The 21546-nt window shown below is 37.7% G+C and overlaps 2 protein-coding genes across 2 annotated transcripts in view; both read left to right on the top strand.

Annotated features, from left to right (window-relative positions):
• Nucleotides 1-697: 697 nt before the first annotated feature.
• On the top strand, nucleotides 698-4921 carry cnrip1b (cannabinoid receptor interacting protein 1b; the record flags this gene model as incomplete). Its single annotated transcript, XM_081351550.1, has 3 exons — nucleotides 698-876; nucleotides 2120-2264; nucleotides 3558-4921. 3 exons carry the CDS (start codon nucleotides 698-700, stop codon nucleotides 3720-3722), a joined length of 489 nt encoding a protein of 162 aa, XP_081207676.1. The 3' UTR covers nucleotides 3723-4921.
• Nucleotides 4922-11950: 7029 nt separating this feature from the next.
• The window catches only part of ppp3r1a (protein phosphatase 3, regulatory subunit B, alpha a), a 37777-nt gene continuing 28181 nt past the window's right edge, over nucleotides 11951-21546 (top strand). The window contains exon 1 of the mRNA XM_081350180.1: nucleotides 11951-12152. Coding sequence (XP_081206306.1) covers nucleotides 12150-12152 — 3 coding nt within the window. The 5' untranslated portion in view covers nucleotides 11951-12149. The remainder of the gene's footprint in view (nucleotides 12153-21546) is intronic.

Here is a 21546-nt window from a genome sequence, read left to right on the forward strand (position 1 = left end):
TTATACATGTAAAATAAATCATTTTGAATAAGGTGATTGGACAGAAAATCTGATGAGAACCTGAAGTGCAGAGTGATGTCATCAAAATCACTGATCCATATTGGCAGAAGAGAGAGACTAAATTTTGAATGCTTATATCTTCTATATATTAATTTTGCCATTATTTTGGAGCACACTAGCTGATAGATAATAGTAAGGCATGCCATTGTCATACTTAAAGCAAAAAAAACAACAACTACATTTTGATTTCATGTGGACTATAAAAGAATAGGCTACTATTGCATTATGTTCCCAAAAGCATATGGTTTTGTCATGGTACCTGTTCAAAACCAAGACAGTAGTATTTTTATGCTAATATTTTTCAGTGACAACACTCACCCATCATCCATCAAATCTTGACGAGACTTGACCTGGTGTCCTTGAGCAACTGTAGAAACTTATTTAAAATGATCAATAAACCAAATGCACGGATGTTGTATTGGTGTAATCTGGGCTACACTGCTTCTCTCTTTATCTCATTATGTCGCTCGCTTGTTGGGATTATGTTTGTGTAGGGGATTATTGGACAGGAACAGCAGACATGACTTTGGACGTGCTTTCTGCATGCGGTTTTCACGGGTTTCCACTCGAGTACACCGATTTACTTCAGCTTGAAATATCCTGACCTGTTTCCTCACACCTGACCGTCTGTTGCATCATGGCAGACATTCCCCAACTGATTAAAATCGGCGTTTCGCTGAAGACCACCCCGAATAACGGACCCGTGTTCTTCAAATCGGACGGGACGAGATTCGGCCAGAGCAGAACCATCAAATTACTGACGGGAACGAAATACAAGGTCGACGTGGTCGTCAAACCGGGAGCAGTTGAGGCGACGTGAGTACATCTGCTTTAGTCTGTTTGTAAGTGAACTTATAGCCTATTGATTCTATTGTTTGCATAACGCTTCGTATGCATCAACGTTGAGGCAGAATAGCATGTTTATCAAGTGTAGATGTGATGTGATGTAAAATTGCAAATGACTAATGCCACCATTGTACAGTGATGGATAACATAGTAGCCTACTTTGACATACACAAGATAAAAAATGCTGAATTATTATTTAAATAAAAAATGCTTATTATTATTTTAGACTGCATTGGCATTCAAACGTAGCTATTTTAAAAAACAGGCTACCATGATAAACATGCTTATAGTGAAAAAAAAAATGAAATTAACTGAAAGCAACTAAGAATTTTGGATGTAACATCTCGTGATAGCTACATTTGGGATGCCATGATTGTGGGTTTATCCTACAGGATTGTGTGTTCATCTCATGCACTGACAGATTGCTTCCTTTGGCAGTCAAATCCAGACGATTAAGGCATCAACTTTGTCTGACGGGCTGCATGTCTTTATCCTATTCCGTTACACGAAGGTCTACAGATATATAGGCTAATGTCTGTCAAATCAAATAGATGTTGCAATCTGAATATTCTTGTAATTTAGATTTAGAATCTTGAGTGTAATCTAGATTCACAGAAATAACAATACATATGATATGATCATATTTTTAAATGTGATGGTTTCATTATAAATAGGGTGATTATCTCAAGGTGGGCACCCAACTTAATATATGATATTTCCATCTGACCTAACCATGTCATGTCAACAAATGGAAAAGTCAGCCAGCCGTTCATTATCATGTTAATTTTTGTGCCTTTCGCTCCAACAGCATATGTATGCAACAGCAATATATATATATATATATATATATATATATATATATATATATATATATTATTCCATATTCTTCTTATTGAAAAATTGTTGCTTTAATTAGCTTGAACAAAACTAGCTTGAAAATAATTAACAAGACCTTTGTCTCGAAATATATTCAATAATTTTAGCGATTCTCTACTTAGGCCTAAATCTACAGATCTCTCATCTGTGCATCTTGAAAAGTGGATGTTTTGGAAAGTGCTGTGGCAAGTTTTTGTATCATCTAGTATTTTAGAGGAAAATAAAATATAGAGGCACCCCGGTGTGCCTTTAGCCCTGTTGTACTGTACTATTTTAGCTCCTGAAGTGTATTTTTGGTTGTTGTCGTGTCAGTCTCCCTCTCTCACGTCTCATTCAGATCCATGACCGTCGGTGGCGTGACGTTCCCTTTGGAGCAACAGTCTAAAGACCCTCAGTCTGTAGTGTACACTGGGATGTATGACACCGAGGGAGTAACACACACCAAAAGTGGAGAGAGGCAACCCGTTCAAGTCAACATACAGGTGAGAATCACTTTTGAAAGGTTCCCTTGGAAATAAGAAGTACACCATTTGAACACAGACCCTATAAAACACATTATAAAAGCCTGCAGAAGAACATAAAGGCTCTTTATTGGCATATATGGTTCTATTAAGAACCTTTAAAGGAGTAGTTCACTTCAGAGTTATAATGTCCTGATGATTTACTCTCTCCCACGTCATCTAAGATGTTCATGTCTTTCTTTCTTCAGTCGAAAAGAAATGAAGGTTTTTGAGGAAAACACTCCAGGATGTTTCTCCATATAGTGTCTTCAATGGGGTCCAACGGGTCGAAGGTCCAGATGTGAGTTTCAGTGCAGCTTCAAAGTCTCGACACGATCCAGCCGAGGAATAAGAGTCTTATCTAGACAAACCAGCGGACATTTTATATAAAAAACAAAACAAAAAAACATTTATATACTTTATACTTAATGTTTTCCTCAAAAACCTTAATTTCAATTATATACTTTTTAACCACAAATGCTCGTCTTGCACATCCACGACTTCACGCATTACGTAATCAGGTTGAAAGGTTAAGCGTGACATAGAAGGAAACTGTAGGGTAGGGTGAAAAACTCCTCCAAACTTTACTCCTCCAACTTCGAAATCGTCCAACATCGTTGTTTTACCTTCTTCTTCTTTTTTTTTTCTTTTTCTGGTAAATGGCGTTTGTCTTAGTCTTTGCATGTTTGCTTTGAGTAACACTGGGTCTGTTCTTCCTCCTACGTCACACTTGACCTTTCAACCTGATTACGGAATGTGTGTCGCATCACAGCTAGTGCAAGACGAGCATTTGTGGTTTAAAAGTATATATTTGTTATAAAATGCCCGCTGGTTTGTCTAGATAAGACTCTTATTCCTCGGCTGGATCGTGTCGAGACTTTGAAGCTGCACTGAAACTCACATTTAGACCTTCAACCCGTTGGACCCCATTGAAGACACTATATGGAGAAACATCCTGGAGTGTTTTCCTCAAAAACCTTCATTTCTTTTCGACTGAAGAAAGAAAGACATGAACATCTTGGATGACGTGGGGGAGAGTAAATCATCAGGACATTTTAATTCTGAAATGAACTAATCCTTTAACATCCATATGATTTTTCCATTCCACAATTCCACCAAAGGTTGTTTATAGTGGAGGAAAAGTTCTTTAGATGATTCAAATGTTCACTGAAAGGCTCTTTGGAGAACCTGAAATGCTCTGCAAAAACATTTTTGTGTAAGTGAGTGTAAGAGCAAGAGTTGCACCTGATGTGTGTGATGTTTCTGATGTGACAGTTCACTCAGGCTGGTCTGTTCGAGACCGTCTGGCAGGTCAAGTTCTACAACTACAACAAGAGGGACCACTGCCAATGGGGGAACAGCTTCAACAGCATCGAGTACGAGTGCAAACCCAACGACACGCGCACACTCATGTGGATCAACAAAGAGCTGTTTCTGTGAAGCGTGTGTGAAGTGTGTGTGAGAGTGAAGACAATCTTACGAAGAGCTAGCCCTCCCTAAACAACACACCGAACATGAATCGGCGGATAGCCTTTCCTAATACCGTATTAGAGTAGCTATTGTGATGAAGTTAAAGGGATGGTTCGGAGTAAAATCAACCTAGTGTCCTTTGCACCATGACCTCGAGCCAAACACTTGATGATGGCTAATGCTACCGCTAACCTGGACGTCGAGGTCACTTCAGTGATTAGGGAAAAGTCCTGAGGACTTTTACGTGCTTTTCCCTAATCACTGAAGTGACGTTGACGTCCGGGTTAGCGGCAGCATGAGCCGCCAGGCAAGTTTTATTTAAATAAACTCCTGATGTACTTACAAACTTTCCAATGGCTCGTTTTATAAGTACAGAACCTATTTGTGCTACTGTAGAAGTTTGGTATCATTCTGGGCATTATTAGTGCGGTAATTTACCAGATACAGCCTTGGATCCATTAGCGACTGCACTAAACCATTCGGCTGATCTCTCTAAATAAGCTCTAACTGTAATAATGTTCAACCAAGGGGGGAAAGGTTTGGCTCGAGGTCATGGTGCAAAGGACCCTAGGTTGATTTTACTCCGAACCATCCCTTTAAGTTAGAGTTTTACTGGATTTGTTTGCTGGAAAATCAGATCGTTGTACTTGAGCTGCACTTTACCCTGTTTGTTGTAGTGTTGTCTTTTTCTGCAGTTCCTTCCAGTTGTCTACCTCTGAAGAAATCCGTGAGGATGAAGTTTACTTTTATATACGAGTTTACATATTTTATATAGACTTTATGATAGAATTGTTATTATACCGTTTGTCAATGTAGCATTTTCATTGTAAATTTTACTATGTGAATATACCTTCTATAGTGTGTGTTTTTATGAGTATTTTGTCATGGTGCAGTGTGATATACGTGCAATAATTGTTAGTGGATGTACAACCCCATTTCCAGAGAAGTTGGGACATTTTGTAAAATGCAATAAAATCAAGAATCTGTGATTTGTTCATTCTCTTGAACTTTTTTTTTTTAACTGACAAAAGTACAAAGAAAAGTTTTCCAATGTTTTCACTGAACAACATAATTGTATTTTGTAAATAAAAACAAATGTTGATTTTGATGGCTGTAACACACTCCAAAAAAGTTGGGACAGAGGCAAAATAAAAGTGAAAAGATTATCCAAGTTAGACTATGCAACTCTTTTGAAACAGTGAAAACACAATGAGCAGGTGAACTGGTAATAGTTGGGGGTATCGTGTTTGGGTGTAAAAGAGCTTCTCAGTCTTTGTAAGCAAAGATGGGTCATGGCTCATCACTTTGTGGCAAATATCATGAGAGAATTGTCAAACAATTCAAAAATCGCATTCCTCAATGCTAGATTGCGAAGAATTAATGTCTTTCACCATCTTCCATACATAACATTATGAAAAGATTCAGTTTCAATTATCCAGATACAGAGGCCATACTTAATGTGAACAAATGTAAACGGGCCATGTCCTGATTGGCTAATGATCCGATCTGCCTGATGAGATCACGGTGTTCACAAGTGTAAACGCAGCCAGAGATAATTATCATTTGGCTGAGTCTCTGAACATGGACGCCAGCAGGTGGCGCTGTAGCCTAGGTCTTGAACATATCAAGAGGATTATGTTTTAGCATGTCCATGGAACATGTTAAGACCTTCACATCTTAAAAGCGGTAAGACCATAATACCACGCTAAGACCTTAAGGTAAGGTGGAGTAAACCACTTTAAACCGAATAGTAAACCTAAAGTCTTAGTGTTTATGAAATCTCAATCAGATTAGGTTTTAACATCAAGATGTAAAACAGTAGGCCTATCTCACGGATGTGCCAACGGGAATAATACGCATACTATCAGACAAACAGCCACAGGAGACATTTTGCTATAATGCTGCTATGATGGTCAATTTATAGAGGAGTCAGAGTTATTACAGTATCGATACACTGAAGTACTTTCATTTTGAAATGTGATGCTTGAATTTCCAGTCCTGTTATGCAGTTTAAACTGTGATTAGTTTTTAATTCAGATTTAATGTAACATTTGTGCTCATTTAAGAAAGCACTTAAGGCGATCCCAGACTTTCAGAATAGAACAATAATAATACATTTATTTTATACAGTGTTGCTTTCTCAAAGCGCTTTACAGGCAAACATAACAACAGAGAAAACCACACACTTTACATACAACATAAACAAATAAAATGAATAATCAAGTAAAAGCAATCCTATTTAAAAGTCACTAATGTATTTGCTTCCCTGATGTCGGCCGGGAGAGATTTCCAAAGCTTAGGAGCAGAAGAAGAACATGCTCGATCTCCACTAGAACGAAGCCGTGTCTGGAACAGCCGGGAGACATTGAGAGGAACGCAGATTACGACATGTGTAAGGCATTCATAGATCAGTCAAGTACTGAGGGGCCAGATTATGCAAAGTTGTTATATTCTAACATAAGGAAGGATTTTAAAATCAATACGGCACCTGACAGGAGCCAGTGCAGACACTGCAGGACAGGGGTGATATGAGCAAAGCCCTGACCCCAGATAAAACTATTCATTATAAAAAAAGAAATATTCTAGAGTAAATTATAATAATTTCAGATTTTTTAAATGATTGCGTTAAACATTTAATTTATATGTGAAGTCAAATCAACTAATATATAATTATATATAATAAAGCGAAACATCTCAGAATTCATCCATTGCTGTACTGATGTTTGTGCTAGCTGTGTTGTGTACTGTTAATGAACTGCCAATACAACTAGTGCAAAACATGTTATGCTTTGTGGCCTGTGGTTTGGTCAAAACAAACCAAATATGAACACTTACATGAAACCATTTGTCGATGAATGCATAGATTTGTACTCTAATGGTCTTATATGGCAAAGTGAAAGTGGGGAAGTTGTCACAAGTAAAGTAAAGTAAAGTAAAGTAAAGTACTGCTTACTACCATGGTGGCAGATTCAGTTGCTCGGCCACTGATTCAGAACTTTAAACAGTTTAATGGAGAGTTTGTGATCTTTTTGTACGCAGAAAGGAACAAGTGTGTTAAAACGCAGGGGGCGTGCAAGGGCTTATCCCTATGAAAAAGCAGAGTTGAGGAATCCCTCCCAGACTGATGATCTGGTAGAAGAGGCTCTTGCTGGAAACCCCACTAAGGGAGTGAAAGGGTTTAACAAAATGGTTATAACAAAATACGTATAACAAAATGGTTTATCGTTTTTTTATTTTGTCAATCAAGCCTTTTTTCCAATTTCAAGTCACTTCCAGATTCACATTACAGCTCATACACATTCACCGTTACATCCACCAAATGCAATGCAAAATGCAATGTTTTCTGTATTGTCTTAATGCAGTTTCTAGATGAATATGGCTGAAAGGTCATTACAGTCTAGCAAAAAAAAAAAGTACATAGAACATACATTCAAGTAATCATCATCATCATCCCACATCTATCTGAGCATTTCACTGTGGTTAATGAATTTGAAGACAATGTCAACATTTATGTTCACAGTTTTAATGAACAGACACTTTTCTTTTATCTGAGATGCTTGTATTGCAACTAAAGGCCCCAGACTTTTCCCCCAGAAAAGCATTTTGTCTTGTCTACCTGATTTTAATATCATTGATGGCCGTGTTCCAGATTATATGCACAGTGTGCTGCTGGGTGTAGCAAGAAGCATCACCACGCTGTGGTTTCATCCTGAAAACAACCAATTGCCACGGTATATCGGACGCTCAACAGAACAGATTGATGACATTTTAACTTCTATTAACCCCCCCTGTAATGTTTCCCGTGTCCCCCGCTCAGTGAAAGAGAGAAAGTTCTGGAAGGCACACGAGTGGAACATGTTGTTGTTTTATTACAGCATACCAACATTGAAAGGGGTCTTACCTGAAAAGTATCTGAAGCACTGGTTTAAGTTGGTAAAGGGGGTTTCTCTTCTACTCGGTGAGAATATATCACCACTGCACATATCAGAATCTAACTAGCTAACAGAGTTTGTTCAGGAAATGGAGACCCTTTATGGGATCAATAATGTCACTTTCAATGTGCAATACTGTGAGGAACTGGGGTCCCCTCTGGGCACAGTCTGCATTTGTGTTTGAGTCATACAATGGGATCATTTTAGATATGGTAAAGAGCAGCCAGGGAGTTTCTCTGCAGATAATGAAAACAGTTTGGCTACAGGTTGCATTTCCATCATTTTCCCCAAAAAACCATGGTGGCAGCTTCTGATGATTACTTGGCTCTCTTAGAGTCTTTTTCAGTTGAGAAGAAAATGGTGCAGGAAGTAAGTCGCTCTCATGGTGTTACATCTCTGGGTAGGCCTAAAATTTGTATGATCAGAAATGATGATTTTCTGGCCTTGAACAGCATCAGCAACCTAGGAAATAGAGTCACTGTGGAGTATTTTTGCAGAGTAGTGGTTAATGCTGAAATAGTCATTCACAAAACTACTCGCATACTTTTCGGAGAAACTCGTACACTGTCATTCTTTCTGATCGAGAGGAAAGATCTGTGAAGACATTCATTGTCTGTGATCTGGGGCAGGGGGAGACATGTTATGCAGTGGGGAAGTACTACCAAAAAGTGAAACTGCAGTCAATTTAAGAATCCTTGTTATTTCATCCCTGTAGGGAAAAGTCTGGGGCCTTTAGTTGCTATACAAACATCTCAGATAAAAGAAAAGTGTCTGTTCATTAAAACTGTGAACATAAATGTTGACATTGTCTTCAAATTCATTAACCACAGTGAAATGCTCAGATAGATGTGGTGGGATGATGATGATGATGATTACTTGAATGTATGTTCTATGTACTTTTTTGTTGTTGTTGTTGCTACATTTAGACTGTAATGACCTTTCAGCCATATTCATCTAGAAACTGCATTAAGACAGAAAACATTGCATTTTGCATTGCATTTGGTGGATGTAACAGTGAATGTGTGGATGTGTATGAGCTGTAATGTGAATCTGGAAGTGACTTGAAATTGGAAAAAAGGCTTGATTGACAAAATAAAAAAAACGATACATTATTTTGTTATACATTTCCTTCTTTTCCACTATCTTCATACAAAAAAGAATTGACCTTGTAAATGTTTCAGGAAAACGTGTAGACATCATAGCTTTCCATCTCCTCTCACTTAATTGCCATAGTTACAGTAAATTCCATAACATGCCAATTACATGTGATACCAATTTCACGTGTTCGCACATACATAAGTTCTTGCATAATTTTTTTTTTAGTTAGTTCTTAGTTATTGCCTTGATAATAGGAAATATGAGCTAGGCATCATGTATGACAGTTGCCAAAGTGAGATATGAGCTACAAAATGACCAGATCCTGCCATGAGCTATATTAGGAGACATATCTTGTATGTATAGGGCTTATATGTGGATATAAAGAAGCTACAGGAGACCTATATATGCACCTCAATTGTGCCTATATGTGCATATAAACTGCATATAGGTTTCATATATGCGCATAATATGCTGCAGGGCTTGAATTTCGGTGCGGGATTGCGGGTATTGCGCATATTTTTTATCATTCCCGCAGGTCTCCCATTTATAATGCGGGAAATTCCCGCAAACATTGATTCACTTTAGCATGTAGGTTCAGGTTGTATTAGTAAATTAATCCACGCAGATGGAAAATCAAATCAGTCATTTTAAAACTGTCTGCGAGACGCAATTTCACAAACAGCGTGAGTGATTCAGCGGCGCTGCGTCTTCTATCTCGCGTCTCTCAAAATGGGTTGCACAGCGCGCAGCAGGCGGCGGAAATACACTCTCGCGTTTCGGGAGTCGATCGGGCCAGCATTGCATCACGAGTAACTAAAGTTTACCATTTGCACGTCTTTTCAAGTCTCACCAGTTTAAACAGTCACGCGATTTTAAACTCTTCGGTACTTGCGCGCTGTCTGAGAGATGCTTTTTTTCTCTGCACACATACATAGAGTAAAGCAGCCTCACAAACAGCTCGCGGGTAACAAAAGTTATTTTTCGTGGATTATAAATCGCTTTAACAGTCAAAAACATAAGAAAATGATGTCAATTTCGGTCTTGGAGAGTATCCTCTAATCTAAACACAGTCGGTTATGTCTTAAATAAGCATAAATCGCACGTGACCGTATAATGAAAACAGGATCCGTGCACTAGCTCTTAAAGGGACAGCAGCCATATGTGTCTGTCATTAATTTGTTTGTCAAAACAACAAAACATAGCTTTCATTTTAAGGAATCAGGATTAATAGCCTATGAATTTAATTTAGTCAGGACTAAAATACTACCCAGTGTTATTTTACATTTGATTAGGCTACTTTATTCAGTCTCTGTAGTATTTCTGAATAGCCTACTAGTTTTAGACCTAAGCAAAAACTTTTCTCTTTATTTCTCTTTATTGATATCTTTATTCTATTGTATTTATTTGTGCTACTTTTTTCAATCTAATTCAAAGATTGAAATCAAGCTTCCTTGAGTTGTGTAAATTCTTAAGAACAAAATGACCCCATTGTAAAAATGCAATGAGTAGGCTAAGCATACATTTAGGCGAGATAAATGTAATTAAAAAAAAGTCTAAACTCCCCCCTCAAATTAAAAATTCCCCCCCATAAGAATCACCTAAGGGGGGATTTCCCCCCCATTTTCCAAAATGAAATTCAGGCCCTGTGCTGGATATATTATATATATATTATATATATTATAATATATAATGGATATATTATATCCTCATATAGGTTCTTTCCATGTGGGCTAACAGGTAACGAGGACTGACAAGTAGCCTAGTATGGAGTGATATTTATGAAATGAAAAGCCCTACATTTATTAATCTTATTTTTTTCTTTTTCTTGCATTGAATATTTCAGTGTTTTGGGATGGACATGAAAATGAACTGCTAAATAGAAATGACCCAAACTCCAGTGATTTGTTAGTGGAAGCTCAGGATTTTGCGTTCGAGTCTTGTCGGAAAGATCATTTTACGAGTTGAACGCACATGAACGCCACCACAAACTCGTATAAATACGAGTGGGAAGCTCGGGATTTTCTTTAAAGGGATAGTTCACCCAAAAATGACTCACCCTCATATTGTTCCAAACCTGTATGAGTTTCTTTCTTATTCTTCACAAAAGAAGATATTTTAAAGATGTTGGTAACCAGACATTTGATGGCACCCATTGACTTCTATAGCCTACTATTTTTTTTTTCTACTATGGAAGTCAATGGCTACCACCAACTGTTTGATTAACAACATTCTTTAAAATATCTTCTTCTTTGTTCAACAGAAGAAATAAACTCTTACAGGTTTAGAACAACTTGAGGGTGAGTAAATGATGACAGCATTTTATTTTTCAAAACTATCCCTTTAAGCCCTAGTCTTTACAAGTTGGTGCTTGTCAGGGGAATACCATAATACTTATAGGTATTTAGCAGTATTGGCAGGCTTATACAAAAAAAATATAATACAATATATTTTGCATATACAACAAAATAAGCTACTTGCTCAAAATATAATAGCATTGTAATATAACATGTCACAAAAGTGGCTTAAATTAATTAAAAACATTAAAAAAAACAATGCACACCTGATGCACATTCTTTGTTCTTCATTTTCTGGGAGTTTAAAAACCGTACTGTATTTTTGTGTAGTTAAATATCCCTTAAGAAAATCAACCATGGTTTTATTATAGTAAAAGTTTAGTAACCATAGTTTTGCCAGATTGAGAACCATTTGTATAACCACAGTTTTACAACAAATACCATGGAACAAACTATGGTTAGTGTAGCAAAACCATGGTTTAACTATAATAACCATGTTTCTTGGTTTTATTTGTAGTAAAAACATGGTTAATTTTCGCAAGGGAGAAGGTGCGCCGCCATCTTGTTCCCACGCAAGTGACTTGAACGCATCTGACGTCTAAAACACGACTTCTCAACTCGTAAATGCGAACTTCCCAGGAGGACTTGACTTCAATGCATCATGAGTTCGCCTGCATTGTGAAGGGACCTTCCCTGATATGCAAATTGTCGTGTTTGCGTGTGTTTGTGCGAGTGTGTGTGTTTGTGTGAGGGTGAACGCAGTAAGGTTTCCCGGATGTAGTGTACCGAAGGCCCGCCCATCAGCGCGTCTTAGCCCCGCCTCCTTCGGCTCTCATCCAATAACAGCGCGCCTCCTAGGCCCCTCCCCCTCCCCGCCCTGCGGCTCGTGCTCGCGTCGCTACTGCAGTGAAACCCACGGAAACAGACGGAAAATAGGTTACGCTTCTGCTGTGTCAAAACCAGCATTTTTTGGACAAAACAACGAGACCAAGAGCAGAATTTTCCTCTTATATTTGTGCTGTCATTTATTGCTGTTCATTTCCGAGGGGGAATTCCGTCGCACAGGCAGCAACATGGTAAGAAATCCACATTCGCAGCACTGTAAACAAATAGCAGATATCGGTTTCAAACGCATCCTGAATGCGCTGGCAAACAGATTCAACGTTATGGTCGAGCTGTCCAAACACGAAGATTTACGGGTTTCCTATCGTGCATCTGCCAGCTTGTGAATGTGTGTATCCATTGTTGGTCTAATTCATGCAAAGTGGTTGCAAAGCCATTGCAGAAATAAATGCTAACCTGAGTCAGTCAGAGCTGAATGTGCTGTCTTGTGTGATGCTGTTTGGCATTTAAAGTTAAAGCCAGAGCTATTAAGTATGACATTAGTTATTAAGAACATCTCCATTTGCATTATTGTGATAAATAAGAGAAGGGTTATGCTATTGCGTGCCATAAGGCGCAGGCTGGCTTTCACCCATTTTTATAGTTCTTTGAATTATGTAGGTGTGCATTGTATAATATACTTGAAAGGGTGCAGCAATGATCATTATTCTGTAGTGAAATGCTTCATGTCCATATTACATAAAATGTTGTGATGGTATCTGATGGTAATACCACCGTGATATTGAATGATTACCTTATTCATGTAGGCTATCATAGTATTTGCATGGTGCTTTAAATAATACCAATGGTGATACTACAGAGATCCACAGTTTTATCTAAATGTTCTCTCATCAATACCAATGTAATAAATGTCTGTTCTCCCTGTGTCACTAGAAATTGTGTAGTGAAACTTTGCTTTTCAGAATCTCATTAAACGTCATGATTGACAGATTGCAATGCAAGTCAAAAATATGCCATTATAGATGCAACCTTCTCGCTGAATCATATTTGCTTTAGTTGTTTTGTAAGTTGGCATAAATATAAAGTGTTATTTGTGACAAGTCCACGTTGATTTCCACTTATCAAGTGGTGAATATTACATGTCTTGAGATTTACAATATATAACAATTGACAAAAATTAATACAGATGATAAGCAAATAACCATATATGAGCTTACAACGCCTCGTTTTACTATGCATATCCTCATCTGCATATCATTTGCATATGTATATTCATCCACGTGACACCATGTTTAACTGTACAAGACATTTGGAAAATATGAGATACATATGTGTGTCACATTACATTGCTAAATATAATTTAGTAGCCTATCCTTGCCTTGTTTTTGAATAATAAATCAAAATAGTATAAAATACATTTCAGAGAAAGTTTTTCTCAATCTTTTCCACTGGCCAAATTTATGGAAACTGATAGGCCTTATTGTGCGGTATTGATCATTGTTTGCCTGAAAATATTTCCTCAGACCATATCATGCGCTCAGCAATCCTCGCTGTAGCTAAAACATTAAAACACAGCATTCCACAGGAAAAGTGTTCAAAAGCATTGCATCCACTAGAAATATTTCTATTTATTATAACATAAAAAAATGTTGTAACTTCTTGGTAATGATTTCATGTAATTTAAGTGCTTAACTTCATTAATGAGAATGGCATATTTAATCTAAATGTGTATATCAGATGTAGCCTAAAGCATAGTTTAAATCATTCTTTTATGTATGTGAACTGTTATTGTGACCATACTCTGTATTTATGATTAGGACTCATAATGAGGATTTAAAGTGGCTTTCCTTCATCAGCCGTCAGTCCCTCAGATCACCATCGGTGTCGCCAAACTGCTCCGTCTCCAGAATGTTCGTACGCATGGGTCAGAGTTTGCGTGCAGATGCGCACATTTTCCCATCAAGTTTGTTTTTATAAATCACAACTTATGCGTGTGAAGTGGCGTCCGCCTCTGTCAGGGCCTGTTTTGTGTGACACAGCGCTCATAAATGAGGCCTCTGGTTTCTGCATTTTAATAAAATCGTACGCCATAGTCTGTCTCTTTCTGGAAGAGTCTTGTGACAAAGTCAAACTAGTGTCATGTCTAACGCACTTCTGTCAACTTGCGGTCAAACGGCGACCCTGAAACATTGAGTTTGTGTTGTGACATTTTGGAAAAAGAAACTAAATATCAATCTTTATTAAGTTGAATGTGGTCCTGCTGCATATTCAGCGCCTCACACAATAATCCAGACTCATTCTCTTTCATTGACGATATTATGAATATTGCATTGCTTGATATTTCAATGCACTCAGTCTCCTTTTCCCAAGCGTCAGACCAAAGCATGTTGATGACCATCGCCGTAGTTGGCGTACAGGCTTATTAAAGTGTGGCCACACATTTCACTTTGAATTTCGGTGCAAAAATCGAGGTTTTTGGTGATCATACTTCAGCTAGAGAAGCACTATACTTTTTACTTTAGATATAGCCTACTATAACTAATGTCAGGTGCTACACCTTCTTCTGTATTAATGGCTCTTTTCCTTACATAACAGTGTGTCGTGCAGCTCTTCATATGTCTGATCTAAAACCTTTGCACGGTGCTGATACTAAGATGCTTACGCTGAGGTTTGGGGGACGGTCGGTTACATGACAACGAAGTACTAAAAATGGAAACGTTTTTCCTTTGCATTTTTTGCGTAGAGACGACAACGTTGTCAAAATGTGAAAAGCACTAAAAACGCAGTATTCTGCTCACTGGAGACAATAGCGGTATTGTTTTCAAAAACTTGCACTTTGAATCCCGTATTCAGAAGTTTGTGTTTTCGAAACGCCGTTGTAAATGTACGACCAAAACGCTTACAAATGTTCTTCTCTTGTGAACGGCCCCTCATAGTTCCCTATATGAAATTCATTTTTATTTTTCACAAATTCTGTTTTATTTTTTCCCAGATTTTTTTTTTCTGGATTCCATTTTAATGCTTAAATTAAAGTATAGTTATAAAAAAAAAAGTTCTTATGAATTGAAATCATGATACTTATTCAACAATTTATTAAAAGTTTAACAAAAATTAACGTTTTAGGGCCAAAATCCATGTCTAATTAGTTGAATTTATTAAACTTTAATATATATATATATATATATATATATATATATATTACTACAATAGTGCAATATGAAAGGTTTTATTTGTTGTTGTTTTTTGTTTTGTTTTTTGTTGTCTGCTTAAATGATTTTGGATATATAATTTATTCCAAATGTATTATCAAAAGGTGGTAATAACACCAAGGCATTAAACATTAACAATTTAGCCTAATTAATCTCTAATCAAATGAAAATGAACAAATCCTGGTTACACTTTATTTTAAGGTGACATGGTTACATTGTAATATTAATGGAACATGTACTTAAAGAGTTATGGTTAGGTTTTGGTTTAAGGTTAGTGACTTGTAATTATACATCATTTACTGTTATTACTAGTAAGAAGTGTAGTAAAGTGTAACTACATCACCTTAAAATAGTGTTGCCCAAAATCCTTTTATTTTCTGCATTACTGAAATCATAGATCCCTCGGTTTGCTTCAAGCACTAAATAATTATTATTAGTATTTGTATTAGTCTGAACACGCTTTCAAGCAAGGGCTGAAAAGACTTTCAGTGCATCATAAGGTCTGGTGTATAAAACCACGTTTTATTCTGTCAGGAATCGCCCTGAACCGGACCAGTTCATCATACAGATGATTCATCTTACATTTCTCGAGCGTCTGTCTGACATGTAAAGTGATCCATCACAGTTTGTATTGTTCCTGCGTGGAGTTTAGATCAATAGGAATGCTAGCGGATAGCTTTCTCCAGTTATCTCACACACACACACACACACACACACCAGCATTGCTCAAGCGGAGGCCTGCTATCTGCTGTTTATGATCATTAGTCATTTATTGTGGGCATCATGACGGAGAATGAAGAATAATCATATTGGTTCTCTCCCCTTTATTACTCGTGCTTGCAATTTTACTTTTAGTAGAAAATAATAATCTTTAGCCGGTGTTTCGTGAATATCAGAATCTAGTCTACTTCAAGCCTTATGAATCTGGGACAATCTTACCGAAACCATTCAGTTCAGCTCAAGTTTATTTGCATTGCGCTTTTCAAAATACGATTTGTTTCAAAGCAGCTTCACAGAAAATACTTTCTGTTATCAGTCAGAGAAGAGCGTATCAATGCAAGTGATGTACAGATACAGTATGATAGGCTATATGGTTAGTTGGCCTGTCTCGATTATTAAATAGCCATCTGATCACAGTTATTTAATGTAACCGTGATTATTGCACTCTTTAAAAAGGCACAGTGGGGAGACAGACAAAAAGACATAAGCCCCTTTAACACACACAGCATTTAAAGTCCCCCTGTAGTCAATAATTGTATCCCTTAAAACTCATCTTTTATCACCAAAATGTCATATTTAAAAGTTTTTTCCTTGAAAATTTCTTCATGCCTTAAAATATCTTGAATGTAACTCGACACCCTTGCCTCATTAAGTATGCGCGGTTCTATGAATATGCAAATGAGCCCCGCCTCCACTCACTCACTCAGCTCAGAGATCCACTGGTTGACGATCACGCGTTGATCTGATTGGTTACAAGGTAGTTTGTGACGTCAGAAACACCAGCGATTTCAAAGCGTGTTTTTGAGACTGTCTTTGGTTCACTGCAGTTTTAAGGAGAAAATACTCAGCAATGCTGTCGACTTATGAATTTACACATGGTTTGTCTTAAAGCAGATTAAAAACACCACATAGACACAAACAACATTAAAAACTGGATTTTCACCACAGGGGGACTTAAAGAGATCATGTGTGAACAGGACCTTTTCAGAAATACCAGAATGAGCGGAGTGATGCTGTTTGAGAGTACCGGTATGTTCACACACAGCTCTTATGGAGATGACGCGATTACTCCACTCTGTTAACCGTAAGCTCTACGCTGTGTTTAATAGTTTTTCTATGTAAATATTGGCTAGATGGACATTTTTAACCGGTTTTCAGCTTTCATCAGTGCCGCGGCTCTGCAGTTTTATACTATTATGGGTATGTAATAAAAGTATGTAATTAAAAATCTAATAAAAGTATGTTCTATAAAGTATGATTGCACCAGTGCCACAAGTAAGAGATAATGTACATCCAGCCGGTTGTTATCTCAGAATAAACCCGTCAGGGTGATCAAGATCAGGTCGTCATCAGCCATGAAAGGGTTTATTCTGAGATCACACTCTCTCTCTCTCTCTCTCACACACACACACACACACACACACACACACACACCTGAAGGGGTTTATTCTGAGATAACAACCGGCTGGATGTACATTATCCCGCTTATTACACGCGGGATACTTGCCACATAAGTAAATAATTAGACATGAAATATTGATCTGAGTTGAAATATTTTATTAGGTCTTTAAACGCAAAGCGTCCGTGGAGAGAGAGCAGTTTCAGCGGCGAGATCAAACTAGACGGACATTTAAGAGATACGGTTTACAGTCATAACACTTATTACACATCATTTCAACGCATAAATAATGATGGAGATAAGAGATATTGATTTCAGATTAAACTGTTTTAAAATTGTACCTGTTTGTATCTCATAATCCAACAGTGTATAGTCACAATAGTCACAAAATGGCCGCCGCTGCGTTTGAATGAAACGAGAGAGCGAGTCTACGATACTGGATGGCATAATTAAATCAAAGTACACAAAATATTGATTTGACTGAGTTTTATTATTTTGTTATCGAGGAATAGATGTTGTTCAGGATAGATGGCGCTATTGACCAATCAGGAACAAGTATTCCATAGAGCCGTGTAATAATTTTCTATGTATCCTAATCATCTGATGATGGCGTTTCCATTAACCGATGTTATGCGACTAAAAATTATTTTTTTCTTCTCGCAATAAGTAAAATCATTCCAAAAACCATGGCAACGGACATTGGTGGGTTTATGTACTAATCCCAGCCACTGCACTGGCCATTATTATTAATGGAAGGAGATGTATGTGTGTTTTCCAAGCATTAATGGTAAGGAACGACCCTTATTATACCTGTGAGCGGCTCATATGAGCTGTTTCTGGGTGTTTCTCCCTCAGTTCTGCTTCGAGGTCTTGATTGTGGCATTTATTTGAGGTTTAGAATCCAGTATTGCTGTAATTCTTCTGTCTTATATGAATTTAATAAAGAACTCTGTCTCGTATTCTGTCCAAACACACCGCGTCATCTACGTCAGGTGACCTGTAAATGCACAAAAACTGTTTCCATTGCAGTTTTGCGAAATATAAATTTTTCGAATTGCCTGAAAACCCCCCTCATGAGAGCCTAAAACGTTTTTGCGATAAATGCGAGTTTTTGCGGAATTGACGTGTTTCCATTGGACGTATTTTCAATTCGCAATTTCAATTTGCGCAATTTGAAGGGTAATGGAAACGTGGCTTGTAACTGCCTGTGCATTCAACGCTTTAACGCGCACATTCCAGCCAAACGCAAATATTATGGCCTTTTCTGTGATTGGCCAGTTTGTTGTGAATAAGATTGTTTCAGTTATTTACAGAATTAATTGATAACTTAGGTAGTTATACTGCAAAGTGACAACTTACAAAGGATTGAATTAATCACAAGAATTTTCGACAATTATTTAATGAACGATGCACACAAAAAAATGTATGACGAAAGCCCTAAAGTTAAAAACAATCAATCGAATTATCGCAATTGTTTTCTTAGGCAATTAATTGTCAGTCAAGTGTCATAATCATGACAGCTCTAGTCATTTATTCAGTTAAACACAAATTACAGAATATTTTTTCAGAAACCATGACCGTGTATATACCAGAAAATACAGAATTAAGATATATTTTGCACAAGAAACACAAATTCTGTTTTGAATTTTTTTTTTTTTTTTCCAAAGATTTTCCCCTTAAATTTACATCATTGTTAGCCTGACGTCGTCATACTCAGTTTCTAGTCAGAATGTGAGCCTGATCTGCTCCAGTGGGCTGTGATTATGGGGCGTTTCAACCGAGCCAGGAAAGAAAATGCCTCTGCACTCGATTGGATAGACCTACAACCAATCAGAGCATCGGAGTAAGTGACGTATGTTCTTCATTCATCGACAAATGCCTTGATCGCGGCTCTCTGTTCCTCTTTTAAAACGAATGCGCTGTCGATATCTTCTATAACAGACGCGATGGCGGAATCTACACATGATGTTTCATAAACAAAGTTCGGGAGGAGCACGTTCAAATAATCAATCCAATCAACTTGTCATCAAACAATGACCGTCTACGGTCTATCAGCATGAGAGGAAGCATATATTCACTCTGTCAACTCGCCTAACATTCCTTGACAGTTTCCAGCATCCCTCCACTCACTCTCAGCTTGTTCTTCCACAGCCAGGAATACCGGGGGGAGTACTTTGGGTTCGGGCCGAATACCGAGTCCGGAGCCTCTCCTCGGACAACACACCAAATATGCATTTATCCTATCTGACTTATTTGTAAGTGTGAAATCTCAATTCTCCTGCGGCAGCCATCTTTGTTGGAAACTAATTCAACCCAAGCGCTCGTTGGTGACGTGGATGATTACGTTACCGTTGATCATCTGTCCATCATCGTATAAAGCCCGCCCTGACAATGTGATTGGTCCGATCAGCTCTGGTTCGAGCATAGTTGCTCCACAACGGATCAAGTCCAGACCGAACTTCCCGACCTAAAAATGTTGTGGGCGGGGCTACGTTCGGCTGGCATCCAGGCTACATCATTGTATGAGTTCAGAACTATTTTTTCCCATTTAAATCAGCATAAATTAAAGGCTGTACAACACAGACCTCTTGGTCCAGATATTTGCAGATAGTCGGCACGGGCAAAAACGGACGGTTATAACTATGATCCGCTGTAAGTAGCGTCTACAGCCATGAAACATTGTCATTCTGTCTATTTATTTCCACCTTGTTTTGAGTTTTGTTTGTATTTGGTGATGTTTTGCTGTGCCGGATGTTCATTGTGCGGTGCATGTGTGTGTGTGTGTGTGGTCTAATTGACTCTGAATGCTGAATGCATTATTTATGATCTGTGCTGAGTGTTTGCCTCTCAGGCTTCCCAGACAATGTTCAGCCCACTAAAGAGTTCATTTACATCTCACAAGAGCCCACTAATGATTCAGGAATTCATTTAAAACTCCCTGTTTTCTCTTTTTTCGAGCTGCAAGGCATCATTTGTTCTCATCAGCATGGATAGTAGGTCTGCTGTGAATTGTCATCGCTCTAATTCATGTTTGGACTCGGAGGATCTGGTATTAATAACCAAGTCCATCTCTTCAGAAACACTTCAGATGCCGGTTTGCATTTGCATACTGTAGGTATATTGCATCTGATTTTCACATTCGGTTTCGTATTTTTGTGCTGCGGCTTCATCTAATCTGTGCATCTCAGAGGACGTTACAAGACCAAACCACTAAGTGTAATGCAGAATCAGTGTTGCTGTGTGATTTAATAAATAAGGCAAATGTCTTCTGATTGCAGAAGCATTATGAGTTTTAATTAAGCATGAAATGCTTGAAATAGTGCTAAGGGACAAAAACATGATCAAATCTCACCCCGAAATCAAGACTAGAAATAACATTTTAAACAGAAGAAAACTAATTACATTTACTTTTGACAACCAAAAATTACCCCCAATTCTTATTATTCTCATAATGTTTTTTACTTTTGGGTTAAAATGCACAAAAACAAAAACATATACCATTTAACATCTTGATTACATGTTATGATCTCAAAAATGACTAGATTAAATATGCATGGATGAATTCATCCATGATCAGCAAGTATTGTATGTACAACAAGTATTGTATGTACGTTTTATATATTCAACCAAAAAGACTTAGTTGTTTGGAGTGACAGCAATTCCACATAATGGAGATTAGCATGATAATGATGTGTTTTAGGACATTTCACTCAGTCTTAAGAAAGAGGAGGGTTCAGTCTACTGTGTAGAAACAGATCCAGGCCGCTTCATGCGAGTTCGCTTCGCATCCAGAAGCCATGATGGACCTTTCGCAACACCAGCATTTCAGTATTAAAATCATTATTCAAACCTAAACTATTAGTAGGATGAGAAACACTGACTCTGGATCAGCAGCTGCAAGCAAACTCATGAGTGTCCTAAATGTGTCCATAAATGTCTAAAATTATCATACATTTTTAAAACAGTTTGTACATAGATTAAATGTAAGTAACTTAATTTTTTTTTTTTTAAGAAATTAATACTTTTATTCAGCATTAAAGTCACAGTGAAACAGAAGTAGCTGCAGATCTGTTCTTCTGTTTGTGTTGTACATCTGAGTGTAATGGTGTAGGGCGGGACTTGATTCTGTGCATCGGTTGCTGATTGGATGATGAGATGTGGGCGTGGCACTGTATGCAGATGAGCATGAGCCTGCAGGGGCGGAGTTTAAGTGCAGTAAATGATTGGAGAGTAGACTGATGTTTCCACCAGAATATCCAGTTACAAACCATTTCTATTTCAAAGAAATGCTGTTCTTTT

This window comes from Scardinius erythrophthalmus, assembly GCF_964197995.2.
Source record: "Scardinius erythrophthalmus genome assembly, chromosome: 21".
In the NCBI taxonomy this organism is placed as follows: domain Eukaryota; kingdom Metazoa; phylum Chordata; class Actinopteri; order Cypriniformes; family Leuciscidae; genus Scardinius; species Scardinius erythrophthalmus.